The following is a 23940-nucleotide window of genomic DNA, read 5'->3' on the forward strand; positions in this document are numbered from 1 at the left end:
AGAGAGAGCATGAGAAGGGGGAAGGTCAGAGGGAGAAGCAGACTCCCTGCCGAGCAGGGAGCCCAATGCGGGACTCGATCCCGGAACTCCAGGATCATGACCTGAGCCGAAGGCAGTCGCCCAACCAAGTGAGCCACCCAGGCACCCAAGAACAGTCAGCTTCTGCCACCACACCTACTCCTCTTTATTAGGCCATGGTAACAGAAGTCTCTAGTTACTAAGTAACCAAAAAATATATAAAGTACACATCTGTGAGTTCAGGTTCTCATCTTTGAGTAATGAAAACATTTAATTATTTTTGTTTTTAACATGAGTTTACTCTTCTTCCCCAAAGCCAGTGCATTTTTTAAGCATGACAAAAGTCTTACTTTCAAAATAGAGTTTAAAATAAATTTTTAAACTTTTGAAAATGCAAATAATTATCCAACTTACTTTGGAATTTTAGTCTGGAATCTGGTATTGACTGGAATTCTACCTCTAGGATCTAATTCAATTCCAAGCTCTTCCAGTCCCAAGTTCTGAGTAAAGGGTCGTCGTCCAATGCAAACCAAGAGTACATCACACGTGATAACTTCGGCTTTCCCACCAGAAGCACCTTCAATACTAGAGGACACACAGTGTGTGACTGTTAAACACGCATCGAGAGAACAGCTGAGAGACTGAGAAATGGAAGACCAGAAGTTTCTCGAGCACTGCTGACACTTCTAACAAACTGGAGTCAGGCAACGAAAACGCGTACAAATCCTCTAGAGGTCTATTGTTCAAACCGCACAAAAACAGGTAAGGAGAGCACAGGTTGAGAACACAGGACTTAAGAGTCAGAAAGATCAAGTAATGGCTCTGAAGTGCCAGGCACACAGTAAGCAATTTAATATTATTACTGATTTCCCCATATATATCTAAAAATACTGAGTTTTACTGAACGTTGAGAGTTTAAATATTTCTGAACGTATACTATGAGAAAGCACATTACAGTGAGAACACTGGATTAAGTTTCCTAGCATCAACTTAATCATGAATTTCATTGGACCAATTTAATAAGCAATACGGACTTATATCAAGCAATAAAACGGCCCTAAATCTGATTCTGAAAAAAGGAGTGTTTTCCTTAAGCACACAGATAAAGATATCATATCAACACCAAATGGAGCATACTTACGAAACATCAATTTTTCCATCTGACTTCTTGGTAGCACCAGTAACTTTTGTATTCAATTTAAATTTAAATCCTTGTTTTTGAAGGATGCGCTGAAAGTTCTTAGATATCTCCATATCAATTCCAACTCCACCAACATGACCTAAAAACTCAACTGCTGTCACATCTGCACCAAGTCTTTGCCAAACTGAACCCTGTAGATAGTAATTTTTAAAAATCACAAAAATAAAAATAGAGGTTTCTAGAGCAAATATTTACTGAAGCATTGTAAATAATCTCTTGTCAGATACTCCCTTTTGTTAGCATGTCCCTATCAGAAGCTCTAGAGTTTAAAATGAACACCCTGGCAAATAAATACGTTTCATGTATTTCACACATTAATCTGTTCATTCCTTCAACATTTATTGAGCACCTACTACATGCCAGACACACATCAGTGAACAAAATGCTGCCCCCAGAGAGCTTACATTCTGGTAGAGGAGGCAGATTAAGTAAAATTCACACAGAGGACAGTAAAGTGCTCTGAGGAAAATAAATCAGGAAGCGGAACCAGGACTGCTGGAAGGAGTAAGGCTGTAATTTTAAAGGGCATGGTCATCAGGGAAAGCTTCACTGGACTGACATGTGCACAACGAGAGGGAATGAGCTACACAGGAATTGGTCCAGGAAGAGGGAAACAAGGGGGAAAGAAGGTCCTGAAGGAGAAGGAGAAGGAGAAGGTCCTCGGACTCCTACTAATTACTGGTATTTGTAAAATATTAAACTGCTTCATATTTTATTCTCTCAACAGAAAATAAAATGTTTACTTTTTTATTCAAATTAAAATTTAAACTGCATGCTAGTTTTTAACAACATTTTAACAACTAAAATGTCTGGATGCCTATTTATGAGATAGGTAAGATGAATATAATTTTACAGCATTAGATAAAATATGAAAAACCATGAACATATCCTTTTCAAGAATTTGTATTAAAATCATCTGGTAATTTAAAATAAGAGGTTTACCTTTCCAGTATTAGGTTTATGCATTCATTTTTAAAATTTCCGGAGTTTTTGCGGAGTTCCGGAATGAGTGCTGAGTTAACTAAAGGCAATACAGCGACACTAAAAATCCAATCACAAGCATATGCAAAAATTAACTCAAAATGAATGACGGACCTTATTGTAAAACCCAAGGCTATAAAACTTACGGACAAAAACATAGGAAAGAACCTTTGTGACCCTGAGTTGGGGTCACACAACACCAGAAGCACACCCATGAAAGAAAAAAAAAAGACTACATCAAAATTAAAAACTTCTCTTCTAAAGCTAATATTAAGAATAGAGACAGAGAAGCCACAGACGGCGAAAAAAATATTTGCAAAACATCTTTATGATAAAGGATTTATATCCTTTGCACAAAGATCTCTCAAAATTAAATAGCAAATCCAATAAAAAACCAGACAAAATAGTTAAAGAGGTACATCACAAAAGACAATGCAGAGATGGAAAATAAGCACATAGGAAGATGCTCCACATTACAAGCCACTAGAGAAATGCAAATTAAAACAGCCAGGAGGTACGACTACACACCTATGAAAATGGTTCAAATCAAAAAAAGCAGCGCTGCTCCCCGTGGGAGGACGTGGACGACAGACAGCACAGCCACTCTGCAAACAGTGCTCCTCAAAAGGAGAACCACCATTTGCCCCAACAAGCCCACTCTTAGATTTACACACAAGGGAAAAGAAAACAGATGTCCAGACAGAAACCTGTACACAAACATTCACAGCAGTGTTGTTCCTACGAGTCCCGAAGTGGGAACCAGCCAAGTGTCCATCAACGGATGAATGGAGAAACAAACGCACTCTAGCCACAGAACAGAGTATTTGGCCCCGAAGAGTTACAAAGTATACATGAGCCCTGAGAACATGATGCTAAGTGAAGAAGCCAGAGACATAAAGGCCACATATCGTATGAATTCCACTTATGTGGAAAGTCCCAAATAGGCAATTCCACCATCCCAGAAAGTAGGTTAGTGGTTTCCAGGGCCTGGGAGAAGGGAGGAATGTAGAGTCACTGCCAGTGGACGTGGGGTTTCTTTCTGAGATGACGAAAATGCTCTGGAATGAGGATCATGCCGACAACTGCACAACTCTGTGAACATACTAAAAAAAAAATCACTGGACTGTACACTTGATTTAAACGGGTGAAGGATATAGGAACTGCATCTCAATGAAGGTGTTAAAAATACACTCCTCTGAACCTAAATTACAAAGTAAGAAATAGTAAAAGTATATCAAGTCAAAATTGTATGCCTGAAACTAATAATATATTCAACTATACTTCAACAAAAAATAAGAGTAAAAAAAGAACATGTGGTATACATACCCAGGAATATTATTCAGCCACAAAAAAGAACAAAATCACATTTTCAACAACAACAAAAAGAGAAAGTAAGAAAGTGGGAAATGGTAAGAAGCATCAACTTGAATTCAAAGGAGGGAATAATGAGCACAGAGAGCTGGACAAATGCCTTACTCTTTAGGAAAACGGATTTCAAAATCCTAAAAAATAGGAAAACTCTAATAGTATCTACCAGATATTAGACGTCAGGCACTGTGTTAGAGCTTATTAGCTGCCAGACACTGGGTTAAGTGTTTTATATATATTACCTTACTAAATCCCAACAATAATCCTAGAAGACAGTTACTCTTATTAAAACGGGGACTTTTATGATGAATCAACTAGTTCAGAGAAGCTCATTCATTTAACAATAAGCACATAAATCATTAAGAAGCAGAGCTGAAATTCAAATTTGAAACCTGATTCTAAAACCTATATTCTTTAAGCACTATATTAAACTGGAACAGAAAAAGGTAAACTATGAAAAAATAAAGTCACATGAATAATCTTTATGAGAAATTTAAGAGAGAAGTATGACTACCTGGTAAGTTATCTCTAATAAGTTTAAATTTTTAAAAAAGACATTTGTAAAAACATTCAATATAGGAAGAGACACCTAAAATATTAAAATGTTTAAAATGACCCAATGCTTATAAAAATACCCTAAGGCAAAAGTGCTGAAATGAAAGAAGGAGAATTATTTCTTCAGGTTATTATTATACTTACCAACAGAAGAAAGTAAATCTATGTTATTCCTTTTTCTTGCTCATTTTATCCACCCATGAGAACAACTTTCAAAGTGGAATGAATGGAGGAAATACGAAGATAAGAAAACTAGTCATTTTTGATAAGTTAACTCTCCAAACAAATTCGATCATAATTTGATGACAGAGACACTGTCAGTCAGTGAATTCTGGGAACTTAATTAGCATAAGGGAACTGTCAAATGGAGCCAGACAGACAATAAATACATTGCCTAAAATTTTCAAAAGTGAGAAGAACAGATTCTGGAAAACAGATTTTGAAACATGGAACAGAGGTCAATCCCTGCTAAATAATAGAAGAGATGATTTAAACAGCTGGTTTGGTAATTATTAGATACTATCACAAGTATTCCAAGCAAGTCATGTAAACTGATCTTTTCTGGACTGGACAATAATGTAGGATATTTTTATTATCAGCAAAGTCTTCAAAAAAAAAAAAAAGAAAATTTCACAACCCTTAGATGTGATGCATCAGTGGAGATTCAAATGCATTTTATAAACAGGTTAAAGACTGTAGAGTCAGATGGCTTTCAATACTTCATACTGCTGTGAAGGACACCAGAGACAGTTTCATAAATCGATTTAGATAAGATCAGATGATAGGCCACATGGCTTAGTTAACATGCTTTCCAGATTTGTGAATTACACATGGCAAGAAAAAGCAGTTAAGTGTAAGGATGACCGAATCGAGACAAAGAAAAAGACTGGAATAACAGGCATAAGTGAGCATCAGATTAAACCAAGGATAAAGGTTCAAAATCCTTTATTTAGGTTTATTTATATTTAGGCTTAAAAACTCAAAATTCCTCAAGCAAAAGATGTGAATTTTTCAACTGACTATAAACTCGATACGTGCTTTGAAAAAGAAAAAATAATTAAATTGATCCTAAAGAATTATATTAAACGAAGTAGATTACATATCAAAAACAAGTTCTCTCAATTATCCAGAGTATCATGCTTAGTTCTGAACACCATTTCCAAGTGATCCTGATAGAGGAGACCCAGATCAGAAGGATGACAACAAAGTAACGATCCGGGATCTACAAGCCCTGTGTAAGCAGCATTAAGGAAAGCAACAGAGATTTGAATACGAATGACACTCAGTTCTTGCCTTCAAGGAGTTTATGGTCCTGTAGGAAAGGCAGACATAAACAAATGCAATATACTGTTAATCAGCAGGCGATACAAAGATGCAGACATATACTCAAGACTCAAAGAAAGACTTGTACCTTCTCAGAAAAAAAGAAGTCTGGGCTAAAAAAGTAACTTCTAAGCTGACTTCTGAAAGGTATTAACACATGTTTACTCGGCAGTAATAATAAAAGCTAACACGTGACTACCTGTTATATATCAGCCACCATGCTATGCATTAAAGATGCACAGTCGATGAAAGAGCCATGACCTCTGACCTCAGGCAGTGGATGATTTAATGAAAGAGAGACAAGTGAACAAGAAAGATCAGTAAAGTGAGATAAATACTGTAGCAAGTACAGGTGCAATGGGACACTCAGCAAGAGTACCTAAGGGTTGTCAGGGAAGGCCCTGAGAGCAGAGACTGGGAGAGGGAAGTATGTTCCAAACAGAAGGCCTACAGATAAGAGAAACAACGTATTCTCTAAACAACTGGTATTTCGCTGTACCTGGAACATAGTTTGAGAGGGAGAAGGGCTAGAAATGAGGCTGGAGATTTTGAGCCAGGGCCACATCATGCTGGCCTTTCAGCAACATTGAAGATTTTGAATTTATCCACTAGTTACTGAAGGATTTTTAGCAGGGAAGGGACAGGATTACATTCTTGTTATAGGAGAGGACTTCAGCCACTCTGGGGAGATGAGATTAGAAAAAGATGAAAAAAGTCAGAGACTTAGGGTAAGAAATGACACTGGCCTGAACTGGGATCTAAGCAGATGTGTGTAAAAAGGAGGCCATATTCGTGAGATGTGTGTCTTGTAGCATCACATTAGGACCCACTGTCGGACTCAGCAGGAGGCACGATGACATGACAGAAGTCACGTACAATTCCCACACTTCCTGCTTAAGCCTCTAGATGTAGGGTGGTACACTGAGATGAGAAATACTACGAAAGAAACGGGTTTGGGTTTTGTTTATTTCGGGGTGAGACAGAGAGGAGGGAGAGGAAAAGATTAAGTCACAAATTTACTGAATTCAGCGTCTGTGAGACCAGTAGAGATGCTAATAGGCGCTTAGATATAAAAGCCCAGAAATATCCAAGATGGCAGCATAGGAAGACCCTGAATTCACCTCCCACAGACAGATGGAATCTACACCTCCATATACAGCAATTCCTCTGAAAGAGCTGAGGAATGACTGAACGCTTCCGTACAAGGATAGCGGGACCACACAAAGAACAGGCGGAGAGCCTGAGACAATGGTAACAGTGGGAACCCGAACCCCAACATTACCAACTGCAAGAGGGAGGGACAGCACTGAGGAGCCACGAGCAAATATGCCCACCCTGGGGCACAGCAAAAAAGCACAACCCTTTAAAGAGCCAAATGACTATATAGTGAAGAAATGCTATAGCATAGGCTAAATGGTGGGGAAACTGCTGGAAATCTCTCCAGACCTGGAGAGGCTAACAAGTGCTATTGATTACGTTCCCTCTCCACCTTGATAGCGCAGACAGGAGCAGGGCCCAGGCACCCTAAATGGCCTGCCGCCTCAGTGAGCCTTGGGCCTAGCCCACACCAGCTCCAGCCATCCCCCTCAAGGCCAAGGCACCCCCAGCTCCAGCCCACTTCAATGAGTAAATTATAAATTAAAAAAAAAAAAAAGTTAAGGGGACTCAATTAAAAAATGTAAAATACAGTAACAAGTACATAAAACATGGAAGGTGGGGGAATATAAACGAAGTCCTTTTAGATGTTCAAATTTAAGTGACCATCAACTTAATACAAACTGCTATATACGTAAGATGTTATATATGAACCACATGATAGCCACAAAAAAAACCTATAACTGATACACAAAAAATAAAGAGAAAAAGCCAAGCATAACACTAAAGTCATCAATCACAAGGAAAAAGAGCAAGAAAAGAAAGAAACAGAGAAAAACTACAAAAACAATGAGGAAACAACAAAAAGGCACTAAGTATATAGCTATCAATAATTAAGTGTAGTCTTAATACTCCAACAAAAAATATAGGCTTGATGGAATGGACAAAAAAACAAGACCCATCTATCTGCTGCCTACAAGAGAATCATTTCAGACATAAAGACACCTGTAGACTGGAAGGGAAAGGATGGAAAACGATATTTCATGCAAACAGAAGCCAAACAAAAAGCCAGGTTATCAATACTTACATTAGAGACGAAACAGACTTTAAAATAGACTGTAGAAGAGAAAAATGTTATATAAAAAAAAAAAAAGATGCCTTAAGCAGTACCTTTTGGTTTGGAATTCTATAGAAAGTATCTTGATTAAAAAAAAAAAAGGATCCTGTCTGATACAGAAAGTTCTGGGGATGGAACTGTTTCTTGGCAAATCCAGCCACAGAACTCTTACTGCTGCATGTAGAAGACCTGACCTGTAGGAGCTGGAAGGTATCAGTGCTTCTCACATTGTAAAGCACTGGCCGAGGAAGGTGAAAGTTGTCTTTTTGAAGGATTTTTTTTTTCCTTCTAGTTCTTTGGGTTTTGATTTGATATTTTAAGCTCCCTGGTTGAGTGTGTTGTCTTTGTTTTTGAGATCTACTCTATGTGTTGAGTAACAAGCTATTTCCATTGTACTGTGCATTTTCTCATTTAATTGTTTGCTTTTAATAGTCATACAATGTTAAATATGAAGTGACCATACAATAGTTAGGAATTTCTTTACTTACAAAAATCACTGGAAATGATTAAATTGTTTTTCCCATTCAAAAAGTAAAAATAGGGGCGCCTGGGTGGCTCAGTCGTCAAGCATCTGCCTTCGGCTCAGGTCATGATCCCAGGGTCCTGGGATCCAGCCCTGCATCGGGCTCCCTGCTCTGCAGGAAGCCTGCTTCTCCCTCTCCTGCTCCCCCTGCTTGTGTTCCCTCTCTGGCTGTCTCTCTCTCTGTCAAATAAATAAAATCTTAAAAAAAAAAAAAAAGACTGTAACAAGAGACAACGGCATTGCATAATGATAAAGGGATCAATCCAACAAGAGGATATAACAATTGTAAATATCTACGCACCCAATATTGGAGGACCTAAATGCATAAAACAAATATTAACAGACATAAAAGGAGAAACTGACAGTAACAGTAGGGGATAGCCAACTTGCACCAATGGAGAAAATCAGTAAAGAAATCGTGTCTTTGAACAAGACATTGAACTGAATGAACCTAACAGATATATATAGAACATCTGATCCAAAAACAACAAAATACATTCTTTTCAAGTGCACATGGAACATTCTCCAGGACAAATCACATGTTAGGCCACAAAACAGTTCTCACCAAATTTAGAAGTATTTCGGGGCGCTTGGGTGGCTCAGTCGGTTAAGTGTCTGCCTTTGGCTCGGGTCATGATCACAGGGTCCTGGGACCGAGCCCTGTGTTGGACTCCTTGCTCAGAAGGGAGTCTGCTTCTCTGTCTCTACTCTGCCCCATCCCCCGCTTGTGCTCAATCTCTTCTCTCTCGCTCTCAAATAAATAAAATCTTAAAAAAACAAAACAATCAATGGCTCAACAAAAAAAGCAAAAAGAAAATTAAAAAAAATACATGGAGACAAGTGAAAACTAAAACACAATGGTGCAAAATCTTTGGCTCACAGAGGAAGCAGTTCTAAGATGGAAATTGATAGCAATACAACCAAAAAGCAAGAAAAATCTCAAACAATCCAACCTTACAAAAGAAACTAGAAAGAAAAAAAAAAAGCAAAGCCCAAAGTTAGTAAAAAGGAAAAAATCAGAGCAGAAATAAAAGAGACTAAAAAGGGCGCCTGGGTGGCTCAGTCAGTTAAGCGACTGCCTTCGGCTCAGGTCATGATCCTGGAGTCCCGGGATCGAGTCCCGCATCGGGCTTCCTGCTCAGCGGGGAGTCTGCTTCTCCCTCTGACCCTCTTCCCTCTCGTGCTTTCTATCTCTCATTCTCTCTCTCTCTCAAATAAATAAATAAAATCTTTAAAAAAAAAAAAAAGACTAAAAAATAATAAAAATCAATGAAACTAAGAGCTTTCTTTGAAAAGAAAAATGAAATTGACAAACCTTTAGCCAGACCCAAGAAAAAAAGAGAGGGCCCAAATAAATGAAATGAGAAAGAGATGTAAAAACCAACACACAGAATTACAAAGGATTATAAGAGACAACAATGAAAAATTACATGCCAACAAACTGGACAACACAGAAGAAACGAAACCATTAAATTCCTAGAAACGTACAATCTTCCAAAACTAAATCAGGAAGAAAAGAGAACACCTGAACAGACCAATTACTAGTAACAAAACTGAATCTGTAACCAAAAGGAAGCTTCAGAAGCTAGGCAATATACTCTCAGATTGAGGTATGAAATAAATTGTTCTTCCTCTGAAAATCAAAAACAAAACAAATATCTCCCAACAAACAAAAAGTCCAGGACCAGATGGAGTTATAGGTAAATTCTACCGAACACTTAAAAAAGAGTTAAAGCCTATCTTCTTCAAACTATTCCAAAAAAACAGAATAGGAGGAAAGCTTCCAAATACATTCTATAAGACCAGCATTACTCTGATAACCAAACCAGACAAAGACACTTAAAAAAAAAAAAAAAACTATAGGACAACATGCCTATGAACACAGATGCAAAAATCCAAAACAAATGCTTGGCAACCAAATTCAACAATACATAAGAAGAATGATTCACCACAACGAAATCAGATTTATTCTGGGGATGGTTTGATATCCTCAAATCAATGTGATATACCACAATAACAAAATGAAGGATAAAAATCATATGATGATCTCAATAGATGTAGAAAAAACATCTGACAAAATTCAACATCTGTTCATGATAAAAGCTCTCAACAAAATAAGTTTAGAGGGAACATACCTCAACGTAATAAAGGTCATATATGACAAACCCACAGATAACATCATACTCAAGGGTAAAAAATGGAGAGCTTTTCCACTAAGACTGAAACAAGACAATGAAGACACCTTTATTCAACACAGCATTGGAAATCCTAGCCACAGAAATCAGACAAGAAATAAAAGGCATCCAAATTGATAAGAAAGAAGTAAAACTGTCACTATTTGCAGATGACATGACACTACACAAAGAAAACTAGACTCCACCAAAAAACTATCAGAAGTAATAAAAGGATTCAGTGAAGTTGCAGCATACAAAAATCAATATACACCAAGTGTCTGCATTTCTATACACTAATAACAAAGTGGCAGAAAGAGAAATTCAGAAAACAATTCTATTCACAATTGCACCAAAAAGAATAAAATACCTAGAAATAAAGTTAACCAAGAAGGTAAAAGACCTATACTCTGAAAGTTTTAAAATACTGATGACAGACCATGCTCACGGACCAGAAGAATATTGTTAAAATGTCCTTACTCCCCAAAGCAATCCACAGATTGAATGCAATCCCTATCAAAATACCAACAGTAATTTTCACAGAACTAAAACAAATAATCCTAAAATTTGTGTGGAACCAAAAAAGACCCATAATAGCCAAAACAATCTTGAGAAACAGAAACAAAGGTTGAGGTAACATAATCCTCAAGATATACTACAGATTTCAAGATATACTACAAAACTATAATAATCAAAAAAGTAAATTAATGGCACAGAAGAGACACACAGATCAATGGGACAAACTAGAAAGCCCAGAAATAAACCTATGTTTATACGGTCAATTAATCTATGGTAAAGGAAGCAAGGATATGCAATGGGGAAAAGACAATCTCTTCAATAAATAGTGTTGGGAAAACTGGAAAGCCACACACCAAAGAATCAAACTGGATCACTTTCTTACACTGCACATAAAAATAAACTCAAAATAGACTAAAGAACTAATGTTAAGACTGGAAACCATAAAATTCCTAGTAGAAAACACAGCTAGTAATCTCTCCGACATTAAGTCTTAGCAACATTTTTCTAGATTTGTCTCCTCAAAGGAAACAAAAACAAAATAAACAACTGGGACTACACCAAGATAAAAAAGCTTTTGCACAGCAAAGGAAACCATGAAAAAACAAAAAGGCAACTTACTGAATGGAGGAAGAAATTCACAAATGATATATCCTATAAGGAATTAATATCCAAAATATATAAAGAACATACACAACTCAACATCAAAAATACAAATAATCCACTTAAAAACCAGGCAGAGGACGTGAACAGACACTTTTCCAAAGACATACAGATGGCCAACAGACACATGAAAAATGCTCAACATTACTAGCCATCAGGAAAATGCAAATCAAAACCACAATGAGATATCACCTTACACCTGTCAGAATGGGTACTGAAAAGTGAGAAATAATAAGTGTTAGCAAAGATGTGGAGAAAAAGGAATCCTCATGCACTGCTGATGGGAATGTAAATTGGTGCAGCCACTGTGGAAGACAGTTTGGAGGTTCCTCAAAAAATTAAAAATAGAAATACCATACGATCCAGTAATCTGCTACTGAGTATTTACCCAAAGAAAAGGAAAACACTAATTCGAAAAGATATATATATGCACCCCTATGTTTAGTGCAGCATATTCACTATAGCCTAGATATGGAAGCAACCCAAGTGTCCTCTGATAAATGGATGAAGATGTACTTTTATACACAATGGAATATTATTCAGCCATAAAAAAGAATGGGTTTTTCCGACCTGTAACAACATGGATGGACATAGAGGGTATTATGCTAAGTGAAATAAATCAGAGAGAAACAAATACCGTATGATTTCACTTATATGTGGAATCTAAAAAAAAAAAAAAAACAAACAAACAACTGAACAAAAAAAGCAGAAACAAACCTGTAAATATACAGAATAAACTGGTGGTTGCCAGAGTAGAGGGGAGTGGGAGAGTTGGCAAAACGGGTCAAAGGGAGTGGGAGGTAGAGGCTTCCACTTACAAAATGAGTAAGTCATGGGGATAAATGGTACAGCATAGGAAATAATATAGTCAACAGTATTTTAACAGTGTTATATAGTGACAGATCGCAGCTGCATTTGTGGTGAGCACAGCCTAATATATAGAGTTACGGCATCACCACGCTGTATACCTGAAACTAATATAACACTATTATGTCAACTATACTTCATTTAAAAAAAAGAGAGAGAGTGAGTGAGTAGACTCACTCACTAAATTTAATCAGGACTACAGTTTTGTCAAGTAGGTATGATGATGGAACAAGGAGGTAAGGGACTCAAGAAGAGCAGCTACAGTGATGGACTATGGAATCTAAGCAGATCAGGAAAGTAGTCAAGACAGGAAATGGAGGGAGCAAAAACACAGAGGGTCCTAAGGACTAGGGCACCTTGGGTGGCTCAGTCGGTTGGGCATCTGACTCCTGATTTCAGCTCATGTCAAGATGTCAGGGTTCTGAGATCGAGCCCCACATTGGGCTCCGTGCCCAGTGCAGTCTGCTTGTCCCTCTCCATCCCCCCGACTGCTCTCTTTCTCTCTCATAAATAAATAAACAAACAAACTTCTTTGGGAAAAAAAAAAAGGAGAGGTCACTGGTCATACAGGAAAGTCGCCTGACGGACAGGAAGGGAGAACAAGGTAGGCAGAAAGCATGAAATGGCAAGGTAGTCAGAGAGTTGCAAGCAGTCTGACAAAACGTAAGAGGAATCAAGGTGAGGACTGAGAGAGGGGGAAGAGCCACAGAAGCTTTATCTAAAATGCAGTTTGTTCAGAATGAGAACTATCTCCTGAAGGACTGATGGGCAGTCAGATTTGAGTATCTGAAGGGCCGTCAGACTTTAAAAAAAATCAATTCAGCTCTAGGGAACCAGAAGGGTGGCAGACACAGGGAAGCAGATTTCAAAATAAAAGAGAATGTCCTAATGACCAATGATTACATAAATAAATTGTCTTGAAAACTCTTTATGACTCAAGTGTTTAAGCAAACTCCATGTTGCTCTGCTTGCAAGGCTGTACAAAGAATCAAACAGGGGACCACGAAGTCCCTTCCAACTCCGTGAAGGCAATAAGAGAAGAAAAAGCATTACTTACCAATTCTACACCTATTACTCCTGCACCAATGACAACCATCTTTTCTGGAACTTTTTTTAAGGATAAAGCACCTGTAGATGACACTATTGCATCTTCATCAATCTGTAATAAAATATATACAATCAAAATTATTTGGAAAAACCTACTGTTTTATAAACTGACCTCACAAAAAATACTAAGACATTTATTTGTTTTGAGGTATCTATGACTTCTATCCATAGACTCAATTTTATCAAATCCCATTAAAAATGCTCACTTAAAACTTCCATCATTTGGCATTTTAAAACAAAATGGTCAGTTTGAACCATCATGAATTCAAGTCCATCTTAATATAAAGTGTTCTATTCCTGGTCAAAATCACTGCAGAATAAAGACAGTCAGCTTCCCAAAGCTGAATGACTGTCAACATATAGTATTTCAGTTAGACATTTCTCAAAGTTCATAAACAGCATGAACAAAGTAGTTTCTGAAGGGAGGTTGCACTAGTCATAAAAAGCATACCGTGATTCCAGGAAAAGGAGTAACTTCTGAGCCTGTAGCTATAAGAATATTCTTTGTATCAATAACTTGAGTGCTGCCATCAGCTTTCGTAGCGGTGACCTGATTTTTGCCAGTTATCTTTCCATATCCATTTACATGGACAACCTTTATAAAAGAATGTTTATAGATTTACAAAGTTTAAAATGATTTTCATGATTTAAAAAAACATGATTAATAGGAAAAAAATACTCTATTAAATAACACATCCAATACAAAATGCTTCCTCACTTAGTAAGGCTACACATGGAGCAGCAAAAAATTGTTCTATATGTCAGAGAATCTATTTCAGGTTAGCATACAATTTTTAATTAAATAAATACCCCCAGAAAAAACAAAACAATAAAACAAAAACAAAACAAAACAAAACAAAACAAAACCCAGCAGCCAAGTTTTAACAGAATCACTCTATCAGAGCTACCATACAATCCAGCCATTGCATTACTGGGTATTTACCCCAAAGATACAAATGTAGGGATCCCAAGGGGTACGTGCACCCCAATGTTTATAGCAGCAATGTCCACAATAGCCAAACTGTGGAAAGAGCCAAGATGTCCATCGACAGATGAATGGATAAAGAAGATGTGGTATATATACACAATGGAATATTATGCAGCCATCAAAAGGAATGAGATCTTGCCATTTGCAACGACGTGGATGGAACTGGAGGGTGTTATGCTGAGTGAAATAAGTCAATCAGAGAAAGACATGTATCATATGACCTCACTCATATGAGGAATTCTTAATCTCAGGAAACAAACCGAGTGTTGCTGGAGTGGTGGGGGGTGGGAAGGATGGGGTGGCTGGGTGATAGACATCGGGGAGGGTATGTGCTATGGTGAGCGCTGTGAATTGTGCAAGACTGTTGAATCACAGATCTGTACTTCTGAAACAAATAATGCAACGTATGTTAAGAAGAAAGAAAAAGAAGATAGGAGGGGAAGAATGAAGGGGAGTAAGTTGGAGGGGGAGATGAACCATGAGAGATGATGGACTCTGAAAAATAAACTGAGGTTTCTAGAGGGGAGGAGGGTGGGGGGATGGGTTAGCCTGGTGATGGGTATTAAAGAGGGCACATTCTGCATGGAGCACTGGGTGTTATGCACAAACAATGAATCATGGAACACTACGTCAAGAACTAATGATGTAATGTATGGTGATTAACATAACAATAAAAAATTTTTTTAAAAAGACTCACTCTATCAGCATGTTTAATGTGTACGTACAATAAAGCAGACGTCTGCACGTTAAATCACTGACCTTATTCTGTTTGAATAAGTGGGCAATTCCACCAGTTAAAGCTTTTACTGCTGTACTCTTCTGCTCCATCATCTTCTCCAAATTCAAGCGAACTTCAGACACTGTGGTTTGTTAAAGAAATGTTTAGTCCTTAGCTAAATTCTTAAAGCAAGAGGCTATTCTTCACTAATCAAAGTCTGGAAAATTTCAGCCTAATGCTTACAGAACTGTATAAAAGGCAGTATTAAAACTTTTAAGTATAGTAACTGATACAGTAATCGTAGTTGGCAAAAAGACCAACAGCATCATATCTCAATAAATAGAACCATTCAAACACTGTAAAAAGTCCACCTTTGGGAAAAATTCAGTCCAAAACAGACATTATATCCCACTGTGGCAACATATTCTCCAAACACCTTATGATGATAGGTCTGGATGAGATTTAAATAGAAATGGCAAAGTAAAACATCACCTGAAATTTTAAGTAAAAAGAAACAACTATTTCATGAAACAAAAACTAATAAAAATAATCATCTGAAAACTTTAAATGTAAAAATGTAATATAAAAGAGTTTAATAAACTGGATTTAATCACTCATTTAACTCAGAACTCTGAAGCTACAGTATAACAAGATAAAGCTGCTCAACTCAACACAACTTCAGAAAAGGGTTATCTCAGCAATCAGCTCATGCAAGCAACACGTATCTCAGAGATAAGGAAACAGAGACCCTGAGTGATTGGATTGACCTGGGGCCAAAGGGCTACAACAGGAAGCTTTGCCTACCATGCAGGTTCTCTTGACTAACCCTGTCTCTTCTTTCCTGAGGAAGGAAAGAACGCATTCATTCCACCTTTCATCTACTTTGATCTATTTGCTATAGTGTTCACCTCTATACCCATTGGACTGCCTACAACAGCCCATTCTTTCAGAAGTCTACTGCTACAAACAAATGAAGGAAAAATTATTACCCCTCCCCACCCTCTGGTATGTTTAAGCTCTCCCTAGAACCCCAACCCTTCTGGAAGTATCTGTCAACAACTGCTGAGAAAGGATGAAATGAAAACCGCCCAAAAAGAATGGTAGGAGACAAGATATACAAAATTAAAATGGAATGTCCTCCTTTTACATTGTGCTGCACCTCCCCTTCTTTGTTCTTCCCCCTACCAACAACTAAGTAGACCAACCTACCTACCTACTTACCTTCCTTCCTTCTCTGCACATAGCACTCAGGAATCCAGTGCCAACTCCCCACCCCAGTATCTCCAGGTTTCAGGGAAATTAAAACTGATTCTTCCCACACATACAGCAGACTTCACACCAAAGTTGTCAAAGGAACAGAAGATATCATAGTAAAAATCTGGATTTAAGCCCTCTTAAGTAAATCTCTCTACATTTTTAAGATCTTCTTTTACTCTTTCCTCAATAAAATATATGTTACACACTCAGACAGACATACATAAGGCTGTAGCCAAAAGAGTCAAGTCAAGCATGGCTGGTAAACTGCTAAACATGAAGGATATACTTACTTTCAATTCCCCTAGATGCAAAATCTTTTCCATGGGCCATATGGTAATAATGAGAGTTATTTAATAAAGCCTAAATAGATAAAATGATCAATGTTGATAATAAGACTATATACAATCAAAAAGCACTTAAGAAATGACACTCCCTGCATGGAATAATACAAACAATTCAGTTTCTGTTTTTATTAACCTGAGCAAAATAATAATGACATAAAAAACGTTCAACAAGCAGGAATGAAAAACAAAACACCTTTACTTTCTTTAAAATCAAAGGAATAAGTATACTCTTCAGGGTGGCAGGTATTGAAAAAGGCTTTCATGTCTACATACATAAAACACCTAAGGGAAGAATTTACTACCTATTACCTGTTTCACTGGTAAAGGAAAGCAGAAGAGAAAAAAATGGAACATCAGAGCCTGTTTGAATGGAAAGGCTGGGTATTCTAAGAAGCAATTTCAGGAACATATGGCAAACTGGTACAGCACTGTTTAAGCTTTACCAAGGAAAACATGTTTTTAATCAACCATAGCTGTTTATTTTTTTAATAACTCTACTAGCCTCATGTTCTAGTCCTAATACATCCTTCTAATCGGTGGCTAAAGAAAAACACCACTGCACTGTACAAAACAGATGCTCACCTTAGAAGGAATGCAACCAACATTCAAGCACGTTCCCCCAAGCGTTTCATTTTTCTCAACGCAGACTGTCTACAACCAAAGAAAACATCATTTAACTGGAGACATTCACTAAAATTCCCACATCTGCCTTAATTCTTCTACAGAACAAGTTACTGAAGCCGTGTTTCTGAGAATGAAACAGACAGTACTTTAAAATGTACCATTTCAGAAATAATGCTATATGCGGGCTAACTCAAAGTGAATTATGCTCAGAGACATTTTTGTTTAACATTATCAAACTCATGCTCATAGTCCTATTACCGTAGCTCCCAAGTGGAATTAGAAGCCAAATGTACAAAGTATTGGGGGAAGGAGGGAATAATGGATTTCACTATTTCATGAGAGCACCGCAACTGAACAACATCTTCATTTGTCTCAGGCCTAAATATAATTTAGAGAATAAACAAAAATTTACCATTCCTATTAATGTGCAAAGTATTTTGTGAATATGATCAACTCTTCCCAAATAAAATTGTATCAACACCTCATTTAGGCTAAACCTTACCTTGAAGCCCAACTGGGCAGCTTTGATAGCAGCGACATATCCTCCAGGACCAGAACCTATCACTGTTACATCAGCATCAACTATAATAAAAGCAAATTGATATAAACAGTAAATTGCTTAATACTGACCAAAAACAGTATTAAAAAAAAAAAAATCTGACATTTTAAACCTCCAAGAAAGTACAAAATAACCAGCATTTTCTACACAGTACTATTTCATTTCTAGGCACCTGACATTCTTTGACATAACTGAAAATGGCACAGATTTTTAAATTTCATTTTCTATTTGTTCATTAAGGCATATGGAAATACAACTCAGTTCTTCTTTTTCTAAGATTTATTTATTTGAGAGTGCGTGCACACGTGCATGCGAGTAGGGGGAGGGGCAGAGGGAGAGAGAATCTTCAGTAGACTCGCTGACGAGTGCAGAGCCTGATGAAGGGATCGGATCTCACAACCATGACCTGAGCCGAAACCAAGAGTTGTACCCTCAACAGACTAAGCCACCCAAGTGCCCAACATCCGAGTTCTATATCCACTGTATCCACTGACCTTCCTAAATTCCACACTGTTTTACTTAAAAATAACAAGACAGGTTTTTAGTGACACTGAAAGACTATCTGTATGAGGGAAAAGAGCTTTGTTTTTTTTTAAAGATTTTATTTATTTGAGAGAGAGACAGAGCGCAATAGAACACAAGCAGGGGGAGAGGGAGAAGCAGGTTCTGTGCTGAGCAGGGAGCCCAATGCTGAAGCTCAATCCCAGGACCCTGGGATCATGACCTGAGCCAAAGGCAGACGCTTAACCAACTGAGCCACCTAGGCGCCCCAGGAAAGAGCTTTGGAATCTGACATACTTGGTTTCAAATCTCAGCTCTGCCATTTATTAGTTGCATGACCAAAGGACTTAATTTTTCCGTCATAAAGGAACAATAACATTGCCTTAAATGATTTATTTAATGTTAGGATTAAGTAAGACAATTATCTGTATAATAACTTAGTACTACCAATAAATTTAAGACTGATTACACCCCTTTCAGGCACTTCTGAGATAGAGAGAAAAATCAGCTTCCCTGTAATAGATGGTAAACATGTTTTGAACTTTATTTGAATCCTGATAAATTTTGTATAGTTTATGATAACGGGCTAACCAGAACAGTAAATGAACTATTCTGGATAGTCACCATATAAAGATACAAAATTTAAACTGAACTTTGAATCAGCAACCTTAGGAATGTAATAATTATGTAATGTAATAATTATAACATAAATGGAAAAGTCCAATTATTCCCATTGTTCTCAAGCCAACTTCAAATAAAGCCTTAAGAGTTAGAAGACAGTCTCCCTTCCATCTCCTCCCCCCCCACTGTCCTTACAACCCCAAGCATTTAGCAGTTTGCGATGCATTTTCACATCTATTATCCTGTTTGATTCTTGGAACTTCCTAGGAGGAGGAATGCCTTCTAACTGACATTTCACAGATAAGAAACCTAGGTTCAAAGAGGCCAATTAACTTGTCCAAGGTCACCTAGCAAGGGAGTAGCAGAGACAAAATTTAAGCTTTTGTCTTTACTTCCAGTGGTCATTCCATTATTCAACAGTATCCTATTCTCAAATTTAAACTATCATAAACTAAAACCCTGAGAGCAATAATCAAGTGTTGTAATTACTAGCTATCTGATCTGAGGAGAGTAGTTTAACCAATTTTACTTTCAGTTGCCCTATCTGCAAAATAAAGACCACAAAAAAACCCTCCTTCATAGGGTGGCAATACAGAATAAAATAGCATATATAAATAGCTTAGCATAGTACCTGGAACATACATAAGTATTTGCTATATGGTAGCTATATTCTGACCTATGAAGATGGCAATTTTAATTTCTGGTCACCCCGTCCCCAACAGAGCAGTGCTAGTATCATCAAAAAATCTTTGCTGGCCTGAAAAGAATCACAGAACCTCAGCGTAGGATGTTATCTAATAAGAAGTTATCCAACTGACAAAATCTAAGAATTCTTCCTCCTGAATAAATAAAAGGAGTGATTCTCTTTGGTTATATCAGATGATAATTAGGATTACTCAGTACATGAAAAAAAATTATAGCTGGTCCAATACATGAAAAAAGTATTGCTCCAATTTTCACTGATACATTTGTGCTCTTTGGCTACACTGCTTGGTTCCCTGATTCATGTTCAGAATTGAGCATATAATAAAATGTATATCTACTTTCAAGTTTTGAACCAAATGATGGCCTAAATTTGGGTTCTAATTTTTAATGCACAGTAATGAAACACAAGTTACACAATTTTTTTTGAATTAAAATGTTTATTCAGTAAATTTAAATACAGAAAAGCCAAAAATGTTGAGTTTCATTTCCCAATGTGATCTTAGATTTTTTTTTTCCTTAACTATACAAAATAGCAGAAATTCAGGACTATTCACCTCTCACTGCAGATATTAGATGTACCATTCCATCAGAACACCACTAACATGCTTCGGAGCACAAAAAAAGAAGGGAAAAAGGTAAAGTGTTTATCTAAAGACCAATCAGCCGAATATACAGGAGGGTGTGATTCTGTAACAAACATTCAAAAGCAAGCCAGCACTTAGGGGTATCTCCAATATACTTGGAAATGTATCAAAAAAGGTGGACTGATGGATACACGGATGAACAGATCTGTGATAACTTAAGTACAGTAAAATGTTAGTGGAAGAATCTGAGTGTTCACTGTAAAATTCTTAGAACTTTTCTAAATGTTTCCAATTTTTCATAATAAAATATTGGAAAAACCAACCAGTTGGCTCTCACCTGTACCAAAAGCTGCATGCAAGTGAAAATCAGGATACAGACAAATAGTTCAATGAAACAGATCAAGGAATACTTGATGGAAAATTTTACAAAATTAGCATTAGCCTTTCAGAGTGAGAAAGAAAAACTGAACAGGATACATAAACTGGTATCATGAGAGAAAGATGACTAAGTTAGAAATATGACAGAAGACATTTGGATAGCAATCTGCATTTTAGTAGGCAGTGAACTATCCGGAGAAAGCTATCAGGTCCATACTTTAAAAAAAATGCTGTGTCCAATTAGGGGTGATTGACTTCAACAGACATGGCAGTTAATACCAGGAAATGAACTGAAGGAGAAAAAGCAGGAAAAAGTATTCTACAAATGTTACTTATCATAACATTGTGAGGAAAATAAGCATACCATGTTATTACGGCTACCACTGAAATCAGGTGTCAAGTTACAAGTCAATTACAGTCATCAACAAATTGCAAGATGTATACTAAGAAGTCAAGTCTGAGATAATATCTACCATATGGGTAACTTACTCTGTACCAGGCAGTGAGCTAAATGTTTCATGTTGTCTTATTTAAGCCTCCCTACTTCTCTATGACACAATTATTATACCTCTGTTTGACAGAAAATAAGTCTAAGAGTAACTAAATAACCTGCATTAAGCTGACCAACTAGTAAATGATGTAGCCAGGTTTCAAAGCAGGTTCCTTATATTCAGAAGCCTTTGCTCCAATACCTTTCTGTTCTAATGCCATCAAAAACACTCAGATGGGGCGCCTGGGTGGCTCAGTTGGTTAAGCGATTGCCTTCGGCTCAGGTCATGATCCTGGAGTCCCAGAATCGAGTCCCACATCAAGCTCCCTGCTCAGCACGGAGTCTGCTTCTCCCTCTGACCCTCTTCCCTCTCGTGCTCTCATTCTCTCTCTCTCTCTCTCAAATAAATAAAATCTTAAAAAAAAAAAACAACACTCAGATGGTCCCATAATCTCCAGGGCAATCAGGAACTCCAACTAAAATGACAAGAAGTGGGCGCCTGGGTGGCTCAGTTGGTTAAGCGACTGCCTTCGGCTCAGGTCATGATCCCGGAGTCCCGGGATCGAGTCCCGCATCGGGCTCCCTGCTCAGCGGGGAGTCTGCTTCTCCCTCTGACCCTCCCGCCTCTCATGCTCTCTCTCTCTCTCATTCTCTCTCTCAAATAAATAAATAAAATCTTTAAAAAATAAATAAATAAAATGACAAGAAGCTCCTTCATTATCATAATGAAAATAACAAATATTTGTGAATACCTACCTTTTGTGGAAATCACTGCCTTCAATAACCTGACATAGTTAGGGAAAACAGGCACGTATCAAAATACAGATAAATCAAGCTTATTTTTAAAAAATAATAAAAGGAATAAGAAAAGAGATATCTTTGAAGGAGCAAGACGGCAGAGGAGTAGGAGACCTAAATTTCATCTGGTCCCAGGAATTCAGCTAGATACGGATCAAACCATTCTGAACACCTACGAACTCAACAGGAGATCAAAGAAAAGAATAGCAGCAACTCTGAAGAGAAAAGCGACCACCTGGAAGGTAGGATGTGTGGAGAAGTGAATTGGGAGGTGATATTCGGGAGGATAGACGGCGGGAGAGGGGGCCTCCATCGGCCGCTATGGCAAGTGATAGAGCAGCGGAGCACAGAATCGGAACTTTTAGAAGTCTGCTCCCAGCAATGTCCACAATAGCCAAACTGTGGAAAGAGCCAAGATGTCCATCGACAGATGAATGGATAAAGAAGATGTGGTATATATATACAATGGAATATTATGCAGCCATTAAAAGGAATGAGATCTTGCCATTTGCAACGACATGGATGGAACTGGAGGGTGTTATGCTGAGTGAAATAAGTCAATCAGAGAAAGACATGTATCATATGACCTCACTGATATGAGGAATTCTTAATCTCAGGAACAAACTGAGGGTTGCTGGAGTGGTCGGGGGTGGGAGGGATGGGGTGGCTGGGTGATAGACATTGGGGAAGATATGTGCTACGGTGAGCACTGTGAATTGTGCAAGACTGTTGAATCACAGATCTGTACTTCTGAAACAAATAACGCAACATATTTTAAGAAAAAAGAAAAAGAAGAAGATAGCAGGAGAGGAAGAATGAAGGGGAGTAAGTCAGAGGGGGAGATGAACCAGGAGAGATGATGGACTCTGAAAAACAAACTGAGGTTTCTAGAGGGGAGGAGGGTAGGGGGATGTGTTAGCCTGGTGATGGGTATTAAAGAGGGCACATTCTGCATGGAGCACTGGGTGTTATGAACAAACAATGAATCATGGAACACTACACCAAAACAAATTATGTAATATATGGTGATTAACATAACAATAAAAAAGTTAAAAAAAAAAAAAAGTCTGCTCCGCTGAGGGGCATTGCTCCAGCGGCTAAGACGGGGGGGTGGAACCCTCACAGGACAGTGTGGTCTGAGGACCCTCGGGGTCACAGGAAGACCGGGGGTGCCTGAGTGCAGCAGAGCTCCGGGGGTATCAGAGCAGGGAACCCGGCTGCAGAGACAGAACGGAGGAGTAGGTTCTCAGTTCGGGGTTGCCACAGACTGTGATCCGCAGCACAATCGGGCCACTGGCTCTTCCAGCAGGGACCCAACAAGCGGCAGATCCGGGGACACTCCCTTTCCTGCCCCGGGGAGGAGCGGCGCGGGAGCGCACCGCAGGGATCTGCTGGGTTTGGAGACTCCACACGGGGTCGGGTGCCAGAGATAGAAACGCTCGGTCACCGGCCAGGTGAGCACGGAGTGCGGCCAGAGACAAGGGAGACGGGAGTGACTGACTGCTTTTTTCTGGGGGCTGAGGAGCAGGTCCCCGAGTTCTCGGCTCCTCCGGGGTGGAGATTGGGAAGCCGTCATTTTCACTCTCATCCTCCAAAGCTGTACCGAAAGCTTGCAGGGAACAAAAAGCTCCTGAGGGCAAACCTGAGCAGATTACTTAGCCCCCACCGACAAGGGCGGGGCAATTCTGCCTCAGCCAAAGACATCTGGGAACCACGGCAACAGGCCCCTCCCCCAGAAGATCAGCAGGAACAGCCCACCAAGACGAAGTTTACCGATCAGTGAGAACGCGCAAACTCCAGCACTAGGGGAATACTGCACATAGAATTCATGGCTTTTTCCCCATGATTGTTTAGTCTTTCAAAGTTAA

At 38.3% G+C, this 23940-nt stretch overlaps 1 protein-coding gene across 1 annotated transcript in view; it reads right to left on the bottom strand.

Moving 5' to 3' along the window:
- The window catches only part of DLD (dihydrolipoamide dehydrogenase), a 40588-nt gene that overhangs the window by 2951 nt on the left and 13697 nt on the right, over positions 1 to 23940 (bottom strand). The window contains exons 3-10 of the mRNA XM_028094517.2: positions 17939 to 18018; positions 17395 to 17463; positions 16759 to 16828; positions 15253 to 15353; positions 13957 to 14100; positions 13456 to 13557; positions 1160 to 1350; positions 433 to 603 (exon numbers count right to left, since the gene is read on the bottom strand). Coding sequence (XP_027950318.1) covers positions 433 to 603; positions 1160 to 1350; positions 13456 to 13557; positions 13957 to 14100; positions 15253 to 15353; positions 16759 to 16828; positions 17395 to 17463; positions 17939 to 18018 — 928 coding nt within the window. The remainder of the gene's footprint in view (positions 1 to 432; positions 604 to 1159; positions 1351 to 13455; positions 13558 to 13956; positions 14101 to 15252; positions 15354 to 16758; positions 16829 to 17394; positions 17464 to 17938; positions 18019 to 23940) is intronic.

The sequence above is a fragment of the Eumetopias jubatus genome, unplaced genomic scaffold, assembly GCF_037043125.1.
Source record: "Eumetopias jubatus isolate StellerSeaLion01/CBP00866 unplaced genomic scaffold, mEumJub1_p1.0 scaffold_14, whole genome shotgun sequence".
NCBI classification, from domain to species: Eukaryota; Metazoa; Chordata; class Mammalia; order Carnivora; family Otariidae; genus Eumetopias; species Eumetopias jubatus.